The sequence below is a fragment of the Pinus tabuliformis genome, chromosome 6, assembly GCF_031772625.1.
Source record: "Pinus tabuliformis cultivar Carrire ecotype Pingquan chromosome 6, CPIR1, whole genome shotgun sequence".
Taxonomy (NCBI): Eukaryota; Viridiplantae; Streptophyta; class Pinopsida; order Pinales; family Pinaceae; genus Pinus; species Pinus tabuliformis.
The window spans coordinates 1417431136-1417457192 of record NC_142292.1 but is presented as its reverse complement, the minus strand read 5'-3'; the positions used below and the strand labels follow the sequence as shown (position 1 = coordinate 1417457192).

The 26057-nt window shown below is 37.6% G+C and overlaps 1 protein-coding gene across 2 annotated transcripts in view; it reads left to right on the top strand.

Moving 5' to 3' along the window:
- Positions 1 to 17720, top strand: part of LOC149263952 (mitochondrial import receptor subunit TOM5 homolog) — a 35467-nt gene extending 17747 nt beyond the window's left edge. For both annotated transcript variants that reach the window (XM_089427010.1, XM_089427005.1), the window contains one exon: positions 17453 to 17720. In XM_089427010.1, the coding sequence (XP_089283136.1) occupies positions 17453 to 17530 (78 nt within the window). In that variant the 3' untranslated portion in view covers positions 17531 to 17720. The remainder of the gene's footprint in view (positions 1 to 17452) is intronic.
- The last annotated feature ends 8337 nt before the right edge of the window (positions 17721 to 26057 follow it).

The following is a 26057-nucleotide window of genomic DNA, read 5'->3' as shown; positions in this document are numbered from 1 at the left end:
CCCCCCAATACCAAAATCTTGAAAACTGTTAAGTTTGTTAGATTTTTAATGGGATCTAAAATTCTACTTTATACGTATGAAATCCAATGAGGTGTAAACGACTCCCAAACATCCCGAGTCATTTCATGGTAATGTTAAAAGTTTAAGTAAAAGGATGAAAATGAAATATAAAGGAACATTACCAATAATAACATTAGCAGGGCCTAGACAAAGCACTTCCCAACACTTGGAATCCCTTCTAACATTGCTTAGTTTCCCATAGTTTCACTTCAAAACCTTCCAGAGCTCCAATCTTATGGTTAAGTGCGTATGGGGCAATAAATGAATTTCAGGGTATTTTTTTCATAGGATAGGTCCAAAATTCAAGACACCAGTAGGGCTCGTGTCCAACACGAGTCAAACTCGTGTCTTATGAATATGACACATGTCAGGCTCAAATCATGTTGGACACGCAAGATTCGCGACACGTGGGGGGAGGGACGTGTCCGATGACTTAGGTTATTGTTCATCTCCTCTTATGGGTGCAACATAGGTAGGGGGGATTGAGCCTTGCACATCTTTTAATGTTGAAAACGACTAGAGCTCTTAGGCATTGTTTTCCATGTTAGAAGAGTTGGAGGCTAGGGCGACTTGGTGGGTGTAGTGCCTGTTGTGCACAACCCTTGGCATGTTCCCTTTGTTTTTATGCAACACTTGAGCTCGCCCCCCATGTTGTGTCATGTGTTTGGGCATCAATGGGGCCTTGGGTGGTTGACAAAAGTGGGGTTTAGGGTTTGCTATGTCTTACATTGGTTTTTCAGGCAATAGAAATGAATATGGTGATCTGGGTTGTAGTAACAAGCACAGGTGGTGGGGAGGTTAATATACCACATCGCTCGGTGGTGAACATTGTCACCAACATTGATGTGGACACACTCTAGATCTTTTGACAAGCTGGCTTTGATACAATCCCTATGTTGGGGCTTAGGGTTGAGAAACCTATTTGGCTCATGTATTAGGGTTGAGATTTACTTAAAGAAAGGGGCACATTTGCATTGGTAGGTTTTGGAACCCCACGTAGATTGGGATGGAAACTTGAGTGACTGGGTTAGTTGAGAATTCCTCGGAGTAGGTAGAGATGACCACTAAGATATGTTATTATAGAGACAAGGCCCTTGTCTCAACATTTTTGTCATTCAGGTTTTTAGTGAATTGAAAAAGGGAAGGGCCTTTTGTAAGACTTTTTGTTTATAGAGAATGACAGTGAAAAAGGCTTCCAAGCTTCCATAACCCAAACGCGAATGATAGATTTAGGGCAAATTCACGCTACAAAATACTCTACCAAGGTTTCCTTCCTATAAGCATTATACATAAAATCATATTATTCAACAAAAAATCCACATTATAGAGGGGTTAATTGCATAATTTACCTTGCGGCAAACTTCAGATACAAGAGTTTGTGAAGTCTTTGGTAGAACAATTATCACTCCCTTTTGTTGTCTTGGAATTTTTCATAATGATGATAATTTTTTTGGTGATGAGATAGCTATTAGAAGCTTTCCCACTACTATATGACAAAGGTCACACTCTATCCGGTTTCACTAGGCCAACAATGAATTTGAAAAGACAAAAAATAATACAGGAACTTGCCATCTTTTGGGCTAGTTAGGTAACTAGTTTGCATTATTAATGGGAAAGGCCATGGATAACATAAGATTTAGGCCCACTCTACTACTTAAATGGGTGACACTTGAGGATGATTAGCTCTATATGGCATAAAGATTTTTGGTCTCTAATCAATATATGTTGATAGGGAGGGGATATCGTTTGAAACAATGTCATGATAAGAATTATATGGAAATGTGATTGCTAATTATCACAGGCATGTTGATGACCATGAAAAATAATTTCATGAATTAAAAATTTGAAAAGGTAGGTTCCTTTTGTTTCTTTACTGTTAACACCATAGAGTAAAGGTTCAATCAATATGAAACTTTTAAGTTCAAAATGTAGAATAAATTGTGACTTGGACGAGAGGTAGTTGACATTACTCGTAAAACCCTACATGTCCCATTTTGTCAAGAGGAATGCCAATAATTTAGTGTCCTCATGGCTATTTTGGTTAAAGCCATTGAGGCATTTTTGTACTAAGTATTGAAGGTTCTTAGTTTCCAAGGCTTTTAGTCTCATTTAGACACTTTGCTTGTGGTGTTTGTGTGTTGTGATTGTTGATTTTTCATAGGTATTCTTATTTGATAATTACTTTTGATGATATTCATTTAAGTTCACTTGAATTCACATTTATCATTAAACAATCACACAGAAGATCTTCAACGTCAGAACAAGAATGACAGTGAGATCAACCATATAATAAACACAAAGCATTTTACCTTGCTAAAAACCTACATGGGGAAAACCCAACAACCCTTTTTCTTAGTGAAATCATCAAGTTCAACAGAGATACCTCAAGTCATAAAGTCAAACTAACTAGTGGCATGGCCACACTTAGTCAAATTGCTCACTAGACAAGACAACCTTTTGCCCAACAAACCCTGCCTTCTTCTCTCAGGAAGACTCGGCTTTGTTGCCCACATAAGCCTAGACACTTTGCCATAGATTCGTCCTAGATTCATTTTATTTCCTTCCTCGGATTTGCCTTCTTTGCTTGCCTTGAGAGGCCGAATGTTCAACGAAATGGTGTGTATGTAGTGTCTTGAGAGGCTGAATGTATGACGAAATGGTGTGTATGTAGTGTCATGAGAGGCTGAATGTCCGACGAAATGGTGTGTATGTAGTGTCTTGAGAGGTCGAATGTTCGACGAAATGGTGTGTATATAGTGTCTTGAGAGGCTGATTGGGCGCCTTTAGAAGCTGAGTCGACCTGTCTTGTAGGAGGGTTGACCAGGTCATCTTTGGAGCCAAAATTCAAATTTAAAATTCACAATTTTTTCTCTTTTAAATCAGACATGAAGAACATGTCATATATTTTATCTTTTGAGTATAGCATGAAGAACATGCTTCATATTTATTGTTACAAATACATCAAGGGCTAAAGTGTTTATTATGAAGATCAACCATAGCTACAAAATTCGACACCCCCTCTTAGCTATAGAGGTATTCATAATGACTATTTGGATGTTCTCATGTTGACAAATTTCTTTAAGAAAAGGTTTTGTTCAACAACTAACACATGTTAAATCAACAACATCTGTAGGTCACCATAATTTTGGTCAGTTGTTATGAATAATATATATATATATATATAAAATAATATAAATATAAATAATAATGATAACTGTAATAATGATTAATTAATTAGTATTGGAAAGGCATGTCTCTAAGGACATGACCATTTGTGAAGAGGTACTTGCCTAGGTATATATGTAGGCCCTCACCCTCATTTGTAATCATCACATCAATTCTTTTATATAATATTTAATAGACAATTACTTGTCCTGCAATGGATGTCTTTGTCTTCAAAGTATTATGAAGATTATTGTTGTGTATACGAACTTTGTTCTTTACATAAGTGTTTCTGACCTATGGTGTATCTTCACCATAATTATGGTTGGTACTCCTAACACATGGTACATCATTAACATCAACTAATCACCATAATTTCGGTCTATTTGACACATGGTATACAGACTAGTCTTGGTTCACCATCATTATGGTCAATATCTTTGACACATGGTGAATCTCCAAAGGCCACACTATCTGAGTAACTTTGGGCTTGATGCTAAATGAGCTCACTAAAAGGCACCTACTCAACTGAGTGATCTTGGGCCTCTATGACCATTCTTCCTAATTCTGGTCAGTGTGCTTGACACGGGAAGTATGACTGTCCTCTATCACACCATTCTCCCTAATTTGGTCAACATAGTTGACACATGAAGAATGACTATCCTTTACTAGACCATTCTACCTAATCCGATCAACATAGTTGACATAGGGAGAATGTTTGTCCCTGATGCTATCACTCTGGACCATTTTCCCTGATCTTGGTCACCCTGACCCAGGGAGAATGACTGTCCTAGATGTTGAGATACATGCTCAAACACTCCAAGCTTGTCCTTGAAGTATTCAAACTTCATCCTGGAACAAAAGCTTTGTCAGCAATTTGCTTGACTATAGAATAGTACTGAAGTCACATTGCTCTCTTTTGTACCATGTCTTGGTACTAGTTCTCACCATGCTTCAACCTGTCATCATGGTCATCACCTTTTCCTGATCAAGACAATCCTGCAAGATTGCAAGTAAGCCTCTAAAGCCATACTGCTTCTTCGCTTGCTAAACTAGTTGCAATACACTCGGCCTCTGCGATACTGAGTGTGACAAATGACAACTTCCTACTCATCCAAGAAGTCATAACGGAGCCCAAACTAAAGCAATATCCGGATGAACTTTTTCTATCTTTTGCACTCTCTGCCCTATCTGAATTTGTGAATTCCTGCAGTTGTGCTTCACTGTTTGAGGCATACCATAACTGATTGTGCCATGAAGCTAAGTATCTTGTCCAAAAGCTTAAACCTCTTGTTGGCCTTACAGAGTCCTTTGTCAAGGACTCTTCATCGTTTGTCAATGAATTAAAAGGTATTAAGCTTGATCTTAGGGATATTCTTGTAAGTTTCGATGTAGTCTCCCTTTACACTAATATCCCTATTAATGAGGCCATTGAGGTCATAAAGTGCATCACGGATCCAGATACTGTTAAATTAGTCAAAATCTGTCTCACGTCTACTTTCTCCAGCTTCGAGGGTGAATTCTATGAACAAACATGTGGTGTTGCAATGGGTTCCCCCCTTCCCCTATTGTAGCTAATTTGTTCATGGAGGACTTTGAATCTAAAGCCCTAGCCTCAACTCAATTCAAACCAAAGCTGTGGAAGAGGTTTGTGGATGACACATGCGTCATATGGCCCCATGGTTGGGAAAATTTGGATCTCTTTTTCCAGCATCTTAATAATCTATCTAGCTCCATTAAGTTTACCATGGAATGTGAAATTAATGGTAGCCTTCCTTTCCTTGATGTCCTTATTTCAAAGAAGGTTGATGGTTCTTTTTCCCACCAAGTTTTTCGGAAGAAAACCCACACGGAGCAATACCTTCATGCTAAGTCCCATCATTTCCCTGCTCAAAAGCTGGGTGTTCTAAACACCTTGGCTACTCGTGCTTTAAGAGTTTATGATGAGAACCACCTTAATGATGAAAAGACCCATCTCTTGAATGTGTTTAGAAATAATGGATATAGTAGGCACCAATGTCTAAATGCTTTCCTTAAAGCTGATAAAGGTCCTAAGGTTAAAAATGAACCTAAAGATCGGAATACAGGGGTGCATCTTCCATTTATCCAAGGGACCACCGATAAGATTGCAAAGATCCTAAGGAAACATAAGGTTCCCTCGACCTTTAGGCCCCTAAACACCATTCGTAGCTCCTTAAGGTTAGTAAAAGACCCTGTGGACCCTAAGAACATGAAAGGTGTTTATGTTATCCCATGTGCATGTGGGACTCCCTACATTGGTGAGACAGGCCGCTCAATAAATCAAAGGATTCAAGAGCATGTGGCCGACATCAAGCATGGGAGGACCCGCTCCTCAACATTAGCAGAACATGTTGAGAAGACAAAACACCACATATGCATTGAAGAGGCCCAGGTCATTGCAAGGATTGATCATTTCCATCACCGGAAGTTTAGGGAAGCGTTAGAGATCGAAAGGGGACCTCGTAATCTGAATAAAGATGATGGATGGAAGATTAGCAGTCGTTGGATCCCTGCCATCTCATCTTAGGTTCTATTTTTCGGGTTTTTTCCTTTTTTATGTTTTTCATCCCCTCCTGGGTTTTTATCTTTGTTTTGTTTTTTTATCTTTATTCTGATTCTTGATGTAATCCTTTGATTTATTTTTGATCTTATTAATATTATTTTTATTAATTTCTTCGTCCCATATTTCTTTCCCTCCATATCAAATATTGGATCAATCATTTAATTTCTGATTTATGGATTCGCATTTTAAATATTTTAGCTTGTTCCTTTCAATATTCTATTTCTCTGTCTTTGATAATAATAGTAACTATAATAATTAGGATAACAAAAGTGATTCATTATAACTTTGAATTTTGACCCTAATATTGGTTTATTATCATTTAATTGGGGCTTCCTTCTCCTATTCCTTTGGTTAAATTTGACCCTAATTATTATAAATTTTTGGAATTTTTAATTGAATTGTCAGATATATTTCTGTTTTTAATAGTTGTGGTATGCCTGTCTAGGGGTAAAGGTGTAGGAGGTGTGATAAGTATGAAGGGTGGGGATCAAGAGGTGTATCAGGGTATATTATTTTTATTTGATTCAAACTAGCCGTTTTAATCTAACTGTTAGAGTTGACTTTCTCTTCTTGATGCCTTCTCTATTTAATCTGGTGCCTAGATCTAATTCTTCATCTTTTCCTGATGATGAACCACACTGGATGGTTCAAAACGCTTCGACAAAATTTCTGCAATGTGATTTTTACCTAAAGATGTCTCAAAATCAAAATATCATAGCTCCTAATCAAACTAGGTTCTAGACTGCCATTTGCACAATCCAGATATTGATCTCCAATCATACTTGAATAACTCTTGCATGTAACATCTTTAGTATATGGAGCAAACTTATTTCCATTTTTCATTTGGAGTTGTAACAAGGTTTCAAAAATTATTATCAACACATGTTCATTTTGACTGGCCTACTGAGGCGTTTAGGTTAATACTTCAAAAGAGTAAGAACTTCTAAGCTTCGTCCATTTTCTGAGGCTCTTGGTCCTCTGCAACAGTCCCTAAGAATTTCGGCCTTCTGAACTTGGACTGAGATCTCTGAGGTTAATTTCGGACTTCTGAGGCACTTTTAACCAGTTCTGAGATTTTTCGGTCTATAAAGGACTGAGGCCATTCGGTGCATTACCTGAGGTAATTCGGTTCCTAGTTTCAGGACTGAGGTATTCTCTTGCAGTCTTCCTTGTCAGGCTTCGGCCTAGTTTAATCTTACACTTAGGGCTTCGCTCCTCATAATTAACCTTGACTAGGACATATATATTTGCAAAACAGAGATAATGGCTTCTTCAAGGCTGCTCCTCTCAAACCAAGTTGATTTTTCATAGGTTTTCTTATCTGATAATTACTTCTAATGATATTCATTTAAGTTCACTTGAATTCACATTTATCATTAAGCAATTACACAGAAGATCTTCAACATTAGAACAAGAATGCCAGTAGGATCAGCCAATTATGAAACACAAAACATTTTACCCTGGGAAAACACACATGGGGAAAAACCCAGCATCCCTTTTTCTTAGAGAAATCATCAAGTTCAACAGAGATACATCAAGGAATAAAGTCAAATTGATTTGTAGCATAATCACACTTGGTCAAACTGCCCACTAGACAAGACAACTTGTTGCCCAACAAATTCAGCCTTCTTTTTCTCTCAGGAATACTTGGTTTTGCTGTCCAGATAAGCCCAGACACTCTGCCACAGATTCATAGTAGATTCGTTCTCTTTCCTCCTGTAAGATTCCGCTTTAGAAATGACCACAAATTTCTGAGTTTTTTTGGTTACTCTTCAGCTAGACATTTTGTCAAACAGATGGTGTGCACCTTACTGTAGGTGCCTCTGAGTAGTTTTAGTTTCCTGACAGTGGTTTTCAATGGACTGTTATTTCTAAACACTGACTCCAAACTCCAGCATACAATAGCAAATAAATTATATGAGACTGAACAGAACAAATCAGAGTGTGAAAGCACCTTCCTTTATTAAAAATATCAGTCCATAACAAGAGATAACAAGTAACTATTTGTAGACATTAATATAAGGAAAGTCTGGCTAGTACAGAGGCATCATATTCATTATTTGCAACCCAGAAATATATATACATGACAGACCAGCATTACAACCTTCAAATCTGCCTGGAAGTTATGCTGCAAATAGAGAGATAGCACCTGGTAATTATTCCAGCAAGGCTGTTCTCAGTGAAATAATGAAATCTGGAATGAGATGAAGGATTGGACAACCGCTTGAAGAAATCGAACCATTGAGTCTCTTCCAGCAATGAAAGTTTCAGCGTCTTATTCTTATTAGCAGCAGTATTACAGCTCCTTAAAGCTCCACACAGATCAGAAAATGTGAGAGCAAGGGACTGATATTATGCACAGGTGTATGCTTCTGTGTTCTGCGTCCAACAGAGATAGGTATTTCTTCAAAATCGGACCCTCTCTGGAATATGTTTTACCCAGCCAAGCATGGAAAGGATATGGCTCTCCTCTGGTCACAACTCAGCTCTCTTGTGAACAAAATTTGGCCAGCAGAAAAGAGCAAACTCATCCCTCTATTTTGGATGCAACTCAACCACTTCAGGAAGGACTTTGACCCACAGAACTAGAGGTAAGGTATGGCTCTTCTCTTCTAGAAAATAGACCCCAGCTTGATCTGAAACTTGGTGCCTTGATGGGTTTTCCTCAGCCTGTCAAGATTAGATATAAAATACCAAATAAGAACTTGAAATCAACTGATAACACTTGAATCCCAACTTTGAAATCTGAATGATTTCACTCACAAATCCCAAACTAGGGTGTCTCGTTGCAATGCCGAAGTCTGCTATGGCAGCTAGGGCTCGAAACCCTCAGCTTCCTCTTTCAAACTCTCTCCGAGAGCTCTCTCTTCAAACTCACACAATGCACGAATGAGGAGAGTCTCCTCATTTTCCTTATTTAATGAGTTTAGGGTTGTCTTTTCACCTTCACCTTCCCCTTTTCTTTTCTTTTTGTTTTTTTAATAACTCACTTACCTTTTCCCTCCAATTAAATATTTAAAAGCACTTTTCCTTTCTTTATTTAATAAAGTGATTTTTATAAACTAATTAAAGTCACCTTTAATGTCAGAAAATGCTTAATTTGCCTCTGTGGTCACACTGGCCACCCAAAGCCCCTTTTTATCATTCTGCCCTGTAGATCTTTTCACCCCGATTCCAATGAGTTATTACACTAAAGTGTTTTTCCAAGTAATCAGCTTGAGACAACACTTTAAGCATAAATAATTAAAATATGTCTGTTATTAATGCCATTTTACGGAAATTGTCGGAACGCAACGGAACCAAGAGAAAACCATGTGGAATTGATCTCAATGATGAAATATGGTAAGCGATCCCAGTCGGACCCATAAAACTCCCCTAAAACCCTCTGGGCCCACTAATGGAGTAATCCTGCTCCTATGACCAGGCTGACACAAGATCTAGAAAGCCCTCCTAACCCCCTCACCTAGTAATCCAAAATTTGGGGACATTACACCTTCTTCAGATTCGTCCTTTTTGCTTGCCTCAGTCAGACTGAGTTACTTGCTCTAATAGGAGGACGAAAATGGTGTGTATATATAGTGTCTTGAGAGGTTGAACGGTGCCTCTCGAAGTTGGGTCGACTTGTCTTGTAGGAGGCTGACCAGGTCATCTTTGGAGCCAAAATTCAAATTTAAAATTCTCAACTTTTCTCTTTTAAATCTGACATGAAGAACATGTCACATTTTATCTTTTGACAATAGCATGAAGAACGTGGTTCATATTTATTTTTACAAATAAATCAAGGGCTAAAGTGTTTATTATGAAGACCGATCATAGCTACAAAATTCAATCAGTTTTTTTTATTGTTTATAAAATTCCTATTGTCTATTTTAATAGTTAAAGCCTGCGATCCATTTTTTTTTGGCCAATTTCGCATGACATCTGGTTCTTTCAGACTCTTTTCTCATGGAGCTTGTGTGTTGTGACTTGCTTTTTTTTTGTTCTTTAACATAAAATGGCTTTTGTCAATTTTAGTAGTTAAAGGAAGCCTGTGATCCAACATTGGTTTGTTAGTAGCAAATATTGTTTTCTAGAGTTTAGCCGTCCTCGCTAAGATTGACCCACAATTTCTCTTCACATATATATGTATGCATTCCATAATTATAGGTAGTTCACCCACTTACCAATCATACTGAAAGTTTTGAACCTATGCAAGTGAAGAATGTGTATGTATTCTTAAGCCAATTCTAAAGAGAATAATGGCGCATGCACAATACAAAGAGATTTGACTTGGAATGATAAGGAGGGTCCTTCGCTAAAAAGATTGCATTTTGTCTATCATAGTCTAACCTTGCTGTAGAAACTCAATACTTCAACACAATCTTTGCACCAAACAACTTGTATACTTGCATGGGTGTTTACCGTGTATTCAACTTTTGTAGATGCAAGTGAAACTACAACTTGTCTCTTTCACATCCCATCTAATTGTCCTCCAAACAAGTTAAACATATAACTGCTTGTAGATCTTCTACATTCGAGAATCTCTAATATGGTCTGCATTATTAAATCCCTATACATAAATCTGTTTGGTCCAGGTTTTTCTTGGTAGTAAATTACATAATTTGTTGTGCCACACAAATGGCTGAAGACTCTTCACAACTATCTAGTGCTCCTTCCTTGGTTTTGACATATATTTGCTTAAAACTCCCACTGCATGGGCAATTTTTGGACAATACTAACATAGGGAGCATGGGCCATGTCTTCTACTTCTTGTGTCTTGGGGCATGTTTTGTAGAGAAATTTGCACCTACAGGAATATGAACTTTGATTGGTTTAGATGCTTGCATATTAAATCTTTGTAAAATTTTATCAATATATTTCCTATGTTTTGACGAAAGATTCATATCTACATGATCTCTATTAATCTACATGCCTAAAATAAGTTTTGAAGTGCTAAGGTCTGTCATGTCAAACTTAGAGGATAGTTGAGACTTTACTTTCTTGATGATATCCTTGTTTTCGATTAGCAACATATCACCAACATTATAATACTACATAAATAAAGCAATTACCAACTTGCTTGATATACACAATGATCAAACTTGCTTCTCACAAATGCCAACCTAATATGTAAGTATCAAGCTTTTGATACCACATTCTTGATGATTGCTTGAAGCCATATAGGGACATTTTCACCTTGAACCCTTCAGTCTAGTTCATGTAGATTTCTTTTAGGTCTCATTTCGAAACATTGCCTTTATATCCATTTATTCTACTTTAGGATCAAGCTATGTTGCAAGAAATGCCAAAAATGGTGGTGTACTAGTACCGAGGACGGCTCTAAACACCGAAACGGGGCCAAAATGCCGCCGGTCGTACCATACAACGATTTGGGATTTCAAAACGCCGGGTGGTACTATCGACTGATTTTTGGCAGCATAAAAGGAAAAATTAGTTTTTTTTGGCTTTTTTTGGCCATTTCAAGGAGTGGAAAAAGGTGGGTCCCATCTAACACCAAAACACACTAATAAACCAATTTTTATGTGGTTGTTCTCTTTCTAGATTTAGAGCTCTCTCTTTCTGCTCTTGATATTTGTGCCAATGGTGATGCAAGTGCAACTGGAAGTACTAGCAGAGTTGCCTCTTTTGCTGAACAAGCATCTGGTTCTCTCTTTGCTGATGAGGATGAGGAGTTTTATTAGTAATGATATGTTAAAGTAGACATGATTGTCTTTAGTTCATGCTTTATTTCAATTTTAGCACATATAGCTTCACATATAAAGGCAAATTTTGGAGTCTTGGATGTAATGCCTCATCTATAAAAGCTAATTTTGGATATTTTCATCATGTAGTCATCTGTTGGAGTTAATATAAATTTGGATTTCCTTCTAAAATGTCATTTATATGTCTCATTCTTTCTTTTCTTCCAAAATAATGTGTATATATATATATATATATATATATATATATATGATGTTTCGGCCGCATTTCCATTTTCCGGGGATTGCGTTTCAAGCCGTCCCTGTTTTGGAAACTTCTAGACGTTTTTTGCAACTTAGGGATCAAGTGTTGCAGCTAGTGACAATAGAAATATAATGGAAGTCAATTTTGCTGTAGGAGAGAAAATCTCACCAAAGTCAATTCTCTTCACTTGGGAATATTCTTTTGCTACTAGGTGAGTGTTGTACTTCTTCACTTCGTCTTCTCCATTGAGCTTGTTTTTGAACACCCATTTGTTACCAATAGGTTTTCTTACATTAGGGAACTTGACCAAGTCCCATGCCTCGCTTTTGTCCAAAGTATCTATTTCATCAACCATGGCCTTCTTCTAGAGATTGCCCCAAGAGTTAATTGCAACTCTATTTGTTCTAGGAATCTTCAATAGTAGATAAAACAATGGCAGAGTGAAAATCAAGTGGACTATACCTATTTGTTTGACTTTACAACATATCTCAAGATTGGTCCCATGGTTCTCCTTCTCTTGGTTTATTTTCATGATTGGGAGCACTATTAACTTCTTTGAAGATCACCCCAGGCTATCAGATTCCAAAGTTTGTATCCTTTTACTCCATCTCTATAATCAGTGAAGATACATTTTCTCTGCTTTATTGTCTAGCTTGCTCCCTTTCTCCTTTGGAACATGCACATAATCATCACAGGAAAAAATCTTGAGATGTACAAGGAAGGGTTTATTACTAGTCCATACCTCATGAGGAGTTTTATCAACCAGTGTTGATGTATGTGATTGGTTGATCAAATGAAATGTAGTATCTATTGCCTTTGCCTAGAATTTTTGTTCTTTGCATACACCATTGAGCATGCTTCTTTTGTTTTCCATCAATGCCATGTTCTTCCTTCTGTTTACGAGCTGCTCAAAATCTTTTCCACAAAACTCTCCTCCATTATTAGTACTTAACTATCTGCTTCTGGTTTTCTCGCAATACCTTCTACAACTTGGCCGCAACAGTGCCCTGGCCAATGCCAGTTTATTATTCCATGCCTCATTAGGAGTTTTATCAACCAGTGTTGATGTATGTTATTGGTTGATCAAATGTCATGTAGTATCTAGTATTTACTGCCTCTGCCTAGAATTTTTGTTCTATGCCTACACCATTGAGCATGCTTCTTTCCTTTTCCATCAATGTCATGTTTATCCCTTCTGTTTACGATCTGCTCAAAATCTTTCCCACAAAATACTCCTCCATTATTAGTAGTTAACTATTCTTCGATTTTTCTCCAAGAGATTTGAATTCTTTGAAAGCCTCAGATTTCTTCTTTAAGAAATACAAGCATGTTTTCCCAGAAAATTCATTTACAAATGAAACATAGTATAGAGGTCCTCCAAGAGATGGAATATACAGGTTTGAACATATCACTGTCGATTAACACTAGGATCCCTTTTTATCTTGTAGCACTAGAAGTGCTTCTCAGTTGATTCTTTTCACACAAATTGAAATCTAAAGTACAATCAAGAGTAGCTTCTACTATACCGTTACAATGCAAAGTAAGAAGACCCTTCTTGCCAATATGCCCCATTCTTTGATGCGAAAGCATTGAATCTTCTACATGAAGAGTAGGAGTTCTATTAGTTTTATTCCCAGGGACAATGATACTGTTACATCCATTAGTGATAATGCTTCCCAACAACTTGTATTGAGTTCGAATTCGAACTCCACTCATCAAGACAATTGCTCCGTGAACTATCTTGCATGTATCTTTTTCAAATGGAGTTTGCATTGTCATATCACCCATCTTCCTCATAGATATTAGGTTTCTGGGCAAACTTGGAATATGTTGAACATTAGGATGGGTTTTTACTTGTCTATCTTTAAGCAACAAACAAACCCTTCCATGTCTTGTGATGTTGGCTGTCGAGTCATCTCACAGGAAGACACCATCTACCTTATACTTCTCATATTCACAAAACCACTCCCAATAAGGGGTTATATGAAAAGATGCACTTGAGTAGATCAACCATCCAACATGATCTGAATGTGTACTTGTAGACATGATGTACACATCTCCTCCTTCTATGGAGGCCTTCCCTTCTATGGAAGGAGCATCGTTAGATCCCTTGCTTTTGTCAACATTTTTGAATCTACAATCCTTTTTATATAATGCCCAACTTTACGACATTTCCAGCATGATTGTGCTAGAGATTTAGATCTACCACATGAGTACTTATTTTTATTTTTGTCTATAGAGTGACTTGTTACAAATAAGACATCATTGGTATGACAATCCATGGTTTTCCACCTCCTGTCTTCCAATAATAGGGGTCCAATTGCATCATCAAGCTAGAGTATGGTTGTATTACTCTCAATGGCTACAACTAGGCTATGCCATGGATCTAGAACACAATAGACTAATACACTTATTTTATTTGAAAATTTTATCATTAGTGGACAACAAATAACTTACGACAATGCTAAAGGTATTGAGATGCTTTGCCACATAGTCACCATCATTCATCCTTAAGAGGTACATCTTTTTTGGAAGGAAAAGTTAGTCTACCATGGAATTAGATTGATACAAATTCCCTATTCTTCCCATAATGCCTGGGCTGCAACTTCTCTTGAAACATTCAACAACATTGAATTTGAAAGGCATAAGTGGATCATACTTTTGGCCTTCTTATCCAACTTCATCTAGTGTATTGCCGCCATACTTGTAAGTATGGTAATAGGATCTACATCGATCCACAATCCTTTGTCTACTAGAAGGTCCTCCATTTTGAAATTCCATAGCTTGAAGCTCTAGCGTTACCTTTAAATCTCTCAATCTCGACTTTGGAATTGCTTGCCATTATCTTTCACACAAGAACCATTGTTGCATATCTCTCAGTGAAACTAGGTTTATCATAGACAAAAGGTAAACTTGATCTATCGAGAACAAGCTAAACCTTAGCGACAAAGGTGTCCCTTGGAAGCCAATAACCTCACTTTGATACTAATTGAAAGTTTGAAACCTATGCAAGTGAAACAATGTGTATAGATTCTTAAGCAAAATAGAAATGATAACAATGTCACACATAGTACATAGCAGTGTTGATAATATCGCGATATTTTCGGCAAAACGATATATCGCTGAGTAAATATCGCGATATTTTCTGTTTTGAAAAGATCACAATATTTTGAAAATATCGGCAAAATATCACGATATTTTGAAAATATCGGTTAAATATTGCCATATTTTGAAAATATTGGCTATGTTTAAAATTTGAAAAAAATTGATTTTTTTTTTTTTGTATGTTTGCTGATATTTTCCGATATTTTGCCGATGTTTTCGCTGATATTGCCGATAAGATGTTTTCAGGACCCTCGTCGATATTTTGCCGATACCGATATTTTCAACACTGGTACATATATATTTACCCTGGGAACCCTCAACTTGGAAAAATAACCTAACTTAGAGGTGTGTCTCCATATTCCTCATCACATTAACTTGATTGGTTACAATACAATCTTTAGGTATTTTATAGCACCCAAAACCCTAATTTGTTAATGTGAATTTAATTACAACCCTAATACATAACTGAGATTAGATTACAAGGGGCCAAAAAATCATTCGCTGGAAAAGCACAAAATTAGACAAAACAAACAGTGAACAAAAGATCTCTACCAAGTGCTCTTGGTTTACCAAAGTTGTGTCGGTTTTGATGAAGCTGTAGATGGTCCATAGAAGTGAAAAATTGTAAGGAGTTGTTGCAACTTGGGAAAAAATATGATACAGAAAATTTTGTGGTTATAATGTATGGTGGTGTGATGTAGAGAACTAGGTGTGGTATGCAGAAAGTTCTGGACCTTGTAGGGACTAGTACATACAGTGGCGATACATAACATTGCAGGACCTTCCAGGGGATAGTTGTAAAACCCCTGAAAATTGATGGTGTGGAGGCATGTAGGGATGCTAAGCACAAGAGGTTTGGGTAGTTCTACTGTGTTAATGTACAAGTCCTACGAGAGTCTTGATCCTTTTGATCTATAGCACTATCTAAAAAAAGTTTCCATTGAGTTATCAGATAATGAGTTGTGTCAGGAATCTCTATTCCTTTTAGCTCCACTCTGTATGAGATTGCCCTTGACAGATATGGTTAATTGACTGTAGTTAAAAAAATGTTGGGCCTTAAGCTTTTGAGTTAATTGATATAATTAGTTAGGATGGGCCTCCATGCATTGAAACTATTGGGTCCCTATCTTACAACACTACCTAAGAAAGAGTTGTGGAGTTCCCAAGACCCATAACTGCAAGGTTTTGAAGTTAAAATGAAATCATGGAAGCCTCACAAGCTCAAGGGAAGCTGTAGAGATAGCAACATTTTGGAACTGCTGTTGGTACAACTTGCAAAGGCCTGCATCAAAATTTTGTGATATGCATGCTTTGATATATCATCATGGCAAAATGCAAATGTTGTGGAATGTAAATGTGGTGGATTTAGCAATTTAGTGTTATGAGCAATTTAGCTCTTGGTACAAAAGAGTAAAATCTTGCAGAGCACTAGAGAAGGCTGCAACCCAAATATTGTATATCACACATGTAGGCCACATCCCTAAGTTGCCAAGTTCTCAAGAAAGTCACATGCCCAAGGGTGTGGAGCACTTGTGTAAACTGCAACAACAATTTCATGAAGCATCAAAGAGGGCCACTTACCTAGTTTTTATAGCACTTGAGAAGCTGGCAACCCCATTGCTGTGGGGCACCCAAAAAATTTGCATCAAGAAGCTTGCGTAACACATTATGATGTTGCAATCCCAAGGGCTGCGAAGCATAGAAGAAGCAAAATTTGATTATAGATGTTGAAAAAGTGTCATGCGGAAGGAAATTGAACAACTGCAATAGTATAATCCTAAAGTACTTGCTGTTCGCAGAATAGCAATGTAGAAAGAAATGAATCGGGATTTTTGGCTGTCCAACTCTTTGTTGAGATGCGCCATTCCAGTTGAGTAATTGAATACTTGTATAAATGTGTTCAAATGTATAAAAGACGGGAGAGAGATAGAAAGTCAATAAGAGAGAAATTTGTAAGAGGATAGATAAGATCTATCAAGAGGAATTTAGCTGGTATTTGTTGAGAAGCACCTTTTTAATTCAGCGATTCCCTGTTTTATAATTCTACTTTAACTGGTGTTTTTCAGAGATCAATCACCCAAATTCTCGGTTTCTCAACTATTCAGCTTTTCTGAATGCTTCCTATCGATTTCTTCCTCGCTTGGTTTCTGTTTAATATCTATTGATTAAATGCTTTAACCTCCTCTTTGCTGAAACTTTATTCTCAAAACTACAATCTCCTTTAATAAAAATGAGCCTATGGAATTAGACTTTATTCCCTTTACATCTAGAATAAGATTTTTGTTATCTATTCAATTATTCTCCGCTCACTTTTTTACAGATAACTGGAGATGAAACATCGTCATGCTTTTTAGCTGATATATTGACTATTGTTTGAATACTGGGCTTCACTTGCGAAGTAACACATCTGGTGTTGAATCCTCTTATTGCATGATTTTGATTTTGTTCTCTTGAAGTTAATTTTAAGATGTTTATGTGACATTGTCATAGTCAATATTTTCTTCATTGTATTATGAGGCGTCATTCTTCTTGATCGTCAGATGCATAATTTTAGTTTAGATGCAACATTCTGATTCATTTTTCACTTTGGTTTGGCAGAGGTTACTACGTGCAGCTGGATTATTTGCTGGCTCTATCTTCTTGATGCGAAACTTTGGTGAATTAATGGCAGTTTAGAAAATAAACAGAGTAGTGCTGATGTTTGTTTTGATCGGGTAACAAGCTAGATGGGTCATCATATGCACCTGTCATGTTTGAGATATGCTTGTCCCAGCATATCTTTTACAATTACTAAAAATTTTCGATAACTGCATTTTTTGTGTGATCAGTCTAAAATAATCAAAATCAAGTGCGGAATTTAAATCTAGTGTCATGTGCTTAAAGTATGAAGTTGTGATTATTTTGATTATGTTGGCAGCTTTACATGGTAAATTTGTGAAGTACATGTAGAAATATAGTTGGATTGGTGCTGGTGTACTTCAATTTGGAACTTGAAGATATGATGTTTGTATTGTAAAGTCCTCCAGGGAATGTTTGCAAACTGGTTATCTTGATATCTTTCTCTTTTGGCAAACCATCTAACCAGTGAGATTAATAGATTCAATTGCGATTGAGTACCATGATACGCTGTATTTACAACAAATTAACATTTAAAGTGAAAATTTTATGGTACATGAATTATAATTTTTTGTTTTGTTTTTGTTTGTGATGTAAAAGGGACATGAATCATTATTTTCTTCCCGTTATGGTTGGCTAGGAAAAGCTGTCTCTGGTTAGAAAGACAATAGTTAGCTGGGAAAGATCTGTGCTCCACTGACAAAGAGGTGAGATCATTGGAGGACTCTATTTGGAATATGCATGTTTGACTACGAGGCTTGCATTTGGAAGTGGTAGATAATTTATAGGTGTCTTGTTTTTTTGTTTCTTTCTTTTGTTTTAATTTTACTGTTCTCTTAATTTTTGATTTTAATTAATTTGGTTCCTCTTGGCTAGGCGTTTGTGAGTTGGTGGTATTTATTTTGGAGGCTATTGTGTATATATTTAATTTCATTGAGCTGGATATATATATATATATTTCTGAGGTTAATGTGTTCAGATTTAGCATTATGGAGTGGGGATATCTATTCCAGATTTAGTATTATGGTAGAACAATTAACATCTTTCAATTTGGCTGCAAAACTAAGCAACGATGACTAGGGGGTATTTATTTTGCCAGAGTTGCCCAGGGCTTGTACCTGGGCCCAACTTGCTCTAGTGTACTAGTATGCATCCACGAGTGCTAGCACAAGCACTACCATATACTTGGAATCAGTTGAATCTTAGTAGGGGCTATATTAGCCACCCACTTTAACTGAGAAGCACTTGAACCTTGCTGGGTTTACAATAGCTATATATACTTTAACCAACTCAACAAAACACCATTGATGTCTTAGAATATTTCTATTATGCATTTAGTTGTTTTTAACTTGAGTAGCTTAATTCATTTGCATTTAGAATTGTTTCATTGTGCATCATAATGAAACAACATTCACAAGGGGAATGAAAAGAGATCTAGATAAATGAGGAAATGAGCCAACTAGCATCTGTTGCCGTTTCTGCTATCAATAGAATTATTGGGGTTTCCGAAGCCCTTCCAGCCTTGACCATGGCATTAGAGTCTGCCACAGACAATATCTTCCACTGGGTAAGGAGCCTTTCAAACGGGCACTGATTGCTTGGATCTGCATCTTGCTGACATTGGATCTTATGGATATGGAACTGCTGTTATCCTTCCCCCCTCTATGAAGGAGCCTTCTATGATTCTGCTATGGAGGAGAGCCTCTGAAAAGAACCTTGAGGTGTTCTCATTAAAAATTTCAGAAATAGTTCCAAGAATCACAAAAGGTAAGAGCCACTTTTCCTGGGTGTTTTTAGTATTTATCTTTTGAAATTGCAATTTCTTCTTGAGGTTTCTTGGCTTCCCAATGGTAGTGACAACTCTTTAGTGTTAGTGTCTTATTCTACTTCATCCAATACATTACAAAAAAAATAAAAATGTTATTTTCCTTGATATTTATCATATAAACAAGTGGTCCAAATGTCATAATATGAGGAGATTATTATTATCCTTCTAAATTGGGTGGGTTAACCGCATAGTCAATTGCATCCAGGGTTAGGTTCTTTAGCTTCCTTTTCAAAATAACCAAAAAAGAATTTAGCAAATGATGTTCTCTTGCTGGGATGGTAATATGTTCTTTTTCAGTTGCTTTGGTTACTCTTTGTATATGTTAATAGAATTTTTCTTAGAATTCATGGTCGCTAAATTTGCAAGGATTTGTTATGTTGCCTTTGGATTTCCAGATACTTGATTTTGGGAAGTAGTTTGAAGGTGCCAAGGGGGACAATTATGTCTTTCTCCATAATGTTTGTAGTCCTTTCAGCTATTGTGATTGTGGCAAAGTTCATTTGATGTTCATTTTCAATCATCCAAGGGACTTAATTCCATCTCTTCATATTATTAATTCCTATGCACACTCTTCTCAGCTCATTGCTCATCTTTTTATTCTGATTAGATAATGACACGAGATGAGCAACTAGGTTCTAGAATTCTTGTAGGCAAGGAAACACTTGCTTTAGAATGTTGTAGAATTTTGTGTACTTCACCGACTCAAGTTTTGTACTATGTAAGATTGGTTTTTGTCTGTTTGTAATATTTTTTTTCTTCTGATAGGGCCATGTTTTGAACTTTGTATGCTTCTGTTTCTTTCTTTAAATAACTGATATTTTGTTTTGAGGCTTGAGTAAATGCTATTCTAGCATAAGTTATGGTCAAGAATATCGTCAATAATTGGCATGTCCATGGTGACTGAAGTTGGGGGATTTCAGAAATGAACGACCTTTCATAGTCTGAATTGAGGTTGGCCACTCCATTAACCTTGGAGGGAGTGAATTATTCTATTAGCAACTCTCCCAAAGGAAAATTACATCCAGTCAATGTGTGCTAAAAGTCTCAGGTAGTTTGGTATCCATGAGGTCAATGTTTTGAGCTTCCCCATGAGCTTTCTTTTCATTTTCTTTTTCTTGTTTAAGCCTTACTTCTTATTCTTGTTCTTCTGAAAGTCTATTGTTTTTGTTTCTTCTTCATATTCTATGCTTCTACTATTAGAGCTTCTGTATCTACTACTTTTTAATGTTGGAATACTACAATTTTCTTCATGTTTCCTATTTTGCTGTCTTTTTTTTTTGTTAATTTATTTATTTATTATTTCTGTTGCTACTTCATCTACTTCTTTCACTCTATTTTTGTTTTCTTAACTGCCTCTCATTTCGAAGATGACTTTGTCAAAAGTAATGGCCTTTTCATGGGCTTCTTCTTCCTCCCAAGTCTTAAATTACTAGAGCCATTTGTATTTGTAGGTCTAACAATGTTTATTGGTGATTTTTAAAGTGTCATATTTTTGGAATCTTTCCTCCCCAAAATGGAAAGTTTCCAGGATGTTAACTTTAGATTGAGCCTCTTTCACATCTTGAAACTATAGGATCTTCTGTAGAATGAAAGTAGTGGCAATGATAATTTCTCATCCTTGTCTTTCATTGTATTTCTATTTTCTAAATTGCCTCTCATTTCGAAGATGGCTTTGTCAAAAGTAATGGCCTTTTCATGGGCTTCTTCTTCCTCCCAAGTCGTAAATTCCTGGAGTCATTTGTATTTGTAGGTCTAACAATGTTTATTGGTGATTTTTAAAGTGTCATATTTGTGGAATATTTCCTCCCCAAAATGGAAAGTTTCCAGGATGTTAACTTTAGATTGAGCTCCTTTCACCTCTTCAAACTATAGGATCTTCTGTAGAATGGAAGTAGTGGCAATGATAATTTCTCATCCTTATCTAGCACTATAAATCCATTCATAGGGGACATATATGCCACTTCCTACAGGATTGACTCATAAGAATACATTTTGGAAATATAGGAGACTTTGCTGTACCATATATATTTATTATGTTCTGTTCTCCATAATAAACCAATCCCCAGATTTGCTGATGGATTGCATTGCATTGTTTAACATACATGAAGTTGCACAAAATAGTAGTTCAAACAGTGGGATCAAGAGGTGATAGAAAATTTTATGATTGTTCATGCAATGCTTATGTTTCCATAGAAATGTCAAGTAGACATGAATTGGGTGGTTGCTTATTTGCCAACTCTAGCCCTTATATTAAAAAAAATTATTTCCAATCTTGAGAAGAGTTGGAGTATTTATTCCATTGGAGGCATTCGGTAGTTATCCCTATCAATAGCTTGATATAGATTTGAGAAATCTTCACAAAGTCTGTCAATTTCTTTTGAATTGTTCCTCATAGTATCCAAATTTGACACCCATGATGAATGGCTTTATAGTGGATGTACTATTTTGCAGTTTCTATTTAAAATGCTTTACACCACCTTTAGTTGGTATGACAGATTGAGTGATACACACATTATAGGAAAAACATCTTTATTTTTTGCAAATAGCCATATTAATGTGTGCTTTTCTATTTCTATCCAACACATTCCCAAATTAATGAATTTAGGATTCTTAGGGGATCCGAAGTGTTGATAGTTCGGAAAATTCCTCTACCAACAAAAGGAGAATCACCCAGTGGAAAGTGTAATGCTCCCTCCCACCCCCTTGGACTAAATCCAAGATGCAGAAGATGTTACTTTTAACTAATTGAACTTCCATGGTCTCATTATGGAGATTGGGTTGCATAATTTCTTCTTCCCCAAAGTTTGTAGAATTTGACTTTTGAATATGCCATAACATCTAGCTCGTCAATAGCTTAAAGACTATATAAACCTTACCTCAATTCGATTCCTCAATTGAAATGTACCTTTTAAAGATTGACCAATTAGATGTTGAATGGTGTTGTCATTGATGCCAACATTGGTCTTTGAACACTCTTAATATTCATCCATGGATTGTAATGATTGGAAGATAAGTGATTTTGCAAGTGAGACCATCATTAATTGATAGTCCTCCTCGTACCGTTTCCAATGATAGGTGGAAAGCCCCATAAATCCTCATGGTTGAGGAGATATGCTCCTTCAGAGATGAAACCCCAAAGTCATGGTCAAAGTGTGGGCCAAAATTGATTGCCACATCATCCCATCAAAAAGAGAATCTCACACAAACTTGTTCATAAAAACAAAGTCAGGTCGACTCCTCTTAAATTTGGGCTATTGGAATCAAATTTGAAAATTTAATTAGGCATTACTGATGAATTTCCACGATCTTGGGTGTAGGATAGAATCTTAGAATCTTTGATGCTACCAAACTAAGAATCTCAACATAACTACTTTGCACAACGGAACAATATAAAGCAGTGAATCACACATGCACAAGTATAGATAATTTTTTACAAAATATTATACAAATATGTACAACAACCCAATCTTCGTTATATTAAACTGAGTAATACAACAGTCTAGCGCTCCCAGACAAGGGATACAAGATACAATGACAATCTCACTGTAGTCTCTATGTCGTATCTTGTCTTGTCGGTCCTTCGCTTTCGTTCTGCGCTTTTGTTGCCCCTTAGTCCATCCAAGGACAACACATAGAGTTTCCAGGAGGGTTGCCACCTATCACTGTTGCGAGTCACTTCTGCTTCAATGAACACGGGCTGATCCAATCTGCTCTTTTAGGTTGGCCAACACATGAGATTCAATCTGCCAATCTAGTAACTTCTTTCGTCCATCAAAGAGCTACACATTAGGCTCAATCCTTCACCCAACCTTCAACTATCACACTTCCTTTAAGACTGCTTGTAAGAGCTACTTTGGGCCATCAACACACTGCCCTCCACCAATCCAATGATGCCCCTGCGAGAGCTGCTCCTAGAAGAGGCTTTCAACTACCAAGACAAGCCTCCCAATTGGATCCCACAGGATTCCCATGAATCTGATCCAAACTAGTCAACACTTGACCAAACACAAGGAAAAAATCATATAAAACATACCTTTGGTTTGATGCTAAACAGTTTCACTGTGACTTGGTTAGGGCTTCTTTTAGCTCCACTTCAACCCTATAAAAACATCCTCACAGCTCCACCTCCAGCTGCAACCTTCCTCCACAAGTATTCTCTGCTCTCTTGCCATTATTATGGGCACAAATCAACCGTTTATAGGCCATGCTGCCACCTATGCAAGGATGCAAGGCCTGCAGCCTCTCCACAAAAGTCTCCAAGTGCTGCGCCTGTTTACTATAGGAAAATCACACCTTAAAACACCCAAACCGTCCTCGAAAACAACCCTCTCCTCTCGACCCTGCTGTAGAACAGTCCAACCCTCAAAACAGACACGTAAAGGATTCAAACACCCTCACAGCTCCACCGCCAGCGGCGACCTTCCTCCACAAGTATTCTCTGCCCTCTTGCTATTGCTTTGGGAACAAGTCATCCCTTTATAGGCCACACTGCTAGATGTGCAAGGATTCAAGGCATGCAGCCTATTTTGTCCCACAAAACAACCTCTCGGCCCCTTGTCCTAGTCACAAATAGGCTTGCGACCTCTCCACATAAGTCTCCAAGGGCTGCGACCAGTTTACTATAGGAAAACCTCATGAATCTGATCCAAATTGGTTAACACTTGACCCAACACAAGGCAAAAATCATATCAAACATACCTCTTGTCTGATGCTAAACAGCTGTAGTCATCGTGATCTGGTTAGGGCTTCTTGTAGTTCCACATCAACCCTACAAAAACTCCCTTACAACTCCACCTCCAGTTGCGACCTTCCTCCACAAGTATTCTCTGCCCTCTTGCTACTGTTATTGGCACAAATCATCCCTTTATAGGCCCACGCTGCCACCTGTGCAAGAATTCAAGTCATGCGGCCTGTTTTGTCCCACAGAACAACCTCTCGGCACCTTGTCGCAGTTGCAAATAGGCCTGTGACCTCTCCACGTGAGTCTCTAAGGGTTGTGGCCGGTTTACTATAGGAAAACCACACCTTAAAACACCCAAATTGTCCTCCAAAACAACCTGCTCCTCTCGGCCCTGCTGTAGGATAGTCCAGCCCTCAAAACCAGTGTGTAAAGGTTTCAAACCAAGCCTTTTCCTCCTTCGCTTAGTGCCTCCTAGCCTGCGGTCAACATGAGGATGTCCTTCTCCAATTTCTTGCCTTAATGCTGCCTTATGTTGCACCTTGGATGTGTTCAAATGAAACACACTCACCTCTTATTCCAAACAAGATAGCTCAACGAATTAGTGAAGGGACATGACTTTTGGGTAATTTCACTTCATGCCTAGATGACTTGAACACCAAAAAAATTGTTGTCAACTTCAAAAATTCGTAACTCACTAAGGACAACTCGGATTTTGACGATTCTCAAAGTGTTAGATTCTTCTCGCTGTTCTTTATCATCTCAATCCATCTTATGTCCAAAATACCTCATGGTTTTGGCCCAAACATCAATGGGTGCAAAACCCCAACCTTGGGTTCCAAGCCCACAAGTGACTCTTGTGGTGCTCCACCCTCCAAACCCCGAACCCTAGGGCTTGGAGTACCTCCCAAGATACTAAAAAAATCAACAATGACGACTCCTCTTAAGGTAGGTCAACTCCATGAGTTAATGCCATGTCATCCCCTCTAGAAGCAACCTCCAACTCTATTTATATGAGCTCATATTTTTATTTTATTTAGTGCATCAAATTATCAAGCATGCATTTATCTATCTCTCAGACCACAGAAGCCTTGAGTTGTCACACTAATCTGGAGTTTAGGTTGAGTTTTCTAAAGATATTGAGACCTAAGTGTCTTGTCTTTTGTGGTAATTTTTCATTGCTAGGCAAAGACCAAAATTGCAAAATTCTTCTAGGCAAAACTATCAGAATCTTGTTGGAAGGTCGAGATCATTTTTTTGTTTACATGTTGGCTCTATAGGTGGTGCGATGTATTTGTAGCAAGCATGTGGTGTGTGATAATCGTGTGGCAAAGTGCATGATCCTAGACGGGGTCAAAGATCATGTTGTACTACACATTGCTAAGAAGGAAACATCAAGGGAGATGTGGGAGACCTTGACCACCTTGTACCAAGGCTCTTCCGTGCAATGGAAGATGCTATTAGAAAATCAGCGGAGACAGTAACAGATGCAGAAAGGAGAGGAGATAAATCCCTTCCTTCTCAAGTTGCAAGGGATTCGCGACTAGTTGACTTTCATGGGGTCTACACAAGATCCTAAGTTCATGGTCAGGACTACCCTGAATGCAATCACCGAGGACTGGGAGACATTTGTCTAAAGTATTTTGGGTAGAGAGACTCTCCCTAGTTGGGAGGAGATGTGGGCAACTCTTCGACATGAAGAGCTCAAGAGGTTGACCAAGGCAGGGAGTAGTGGCAAGGGAACCCATGGCAAGGAGGAGGAGGATGCAACTCTTGCATCAACAGGACAACAAGGGCAACAGAAGAGGAAGAAGAAGGACATAACCCAAGATCAGATGCTTCATTTGTGGGGAATAGGGACATTATGCCACTCAGTGCCCTAGGAAGAAAGGCAAGGGGGAGGCTTCTGACTCAAACGCTGCGCTAGCAAAGGTTGACAAGGAAGGTGAGGATGACGATTGTGCCATCAGTGCTCATGCGCCTCTAGAGAAGAGGTGGGGTGACATGGAGTTGTAGTCAAGAGGACTACATGAAAAGGGGAAGGATCTTTGAGGTGCCTAAACTCTTGGATCACATACGGC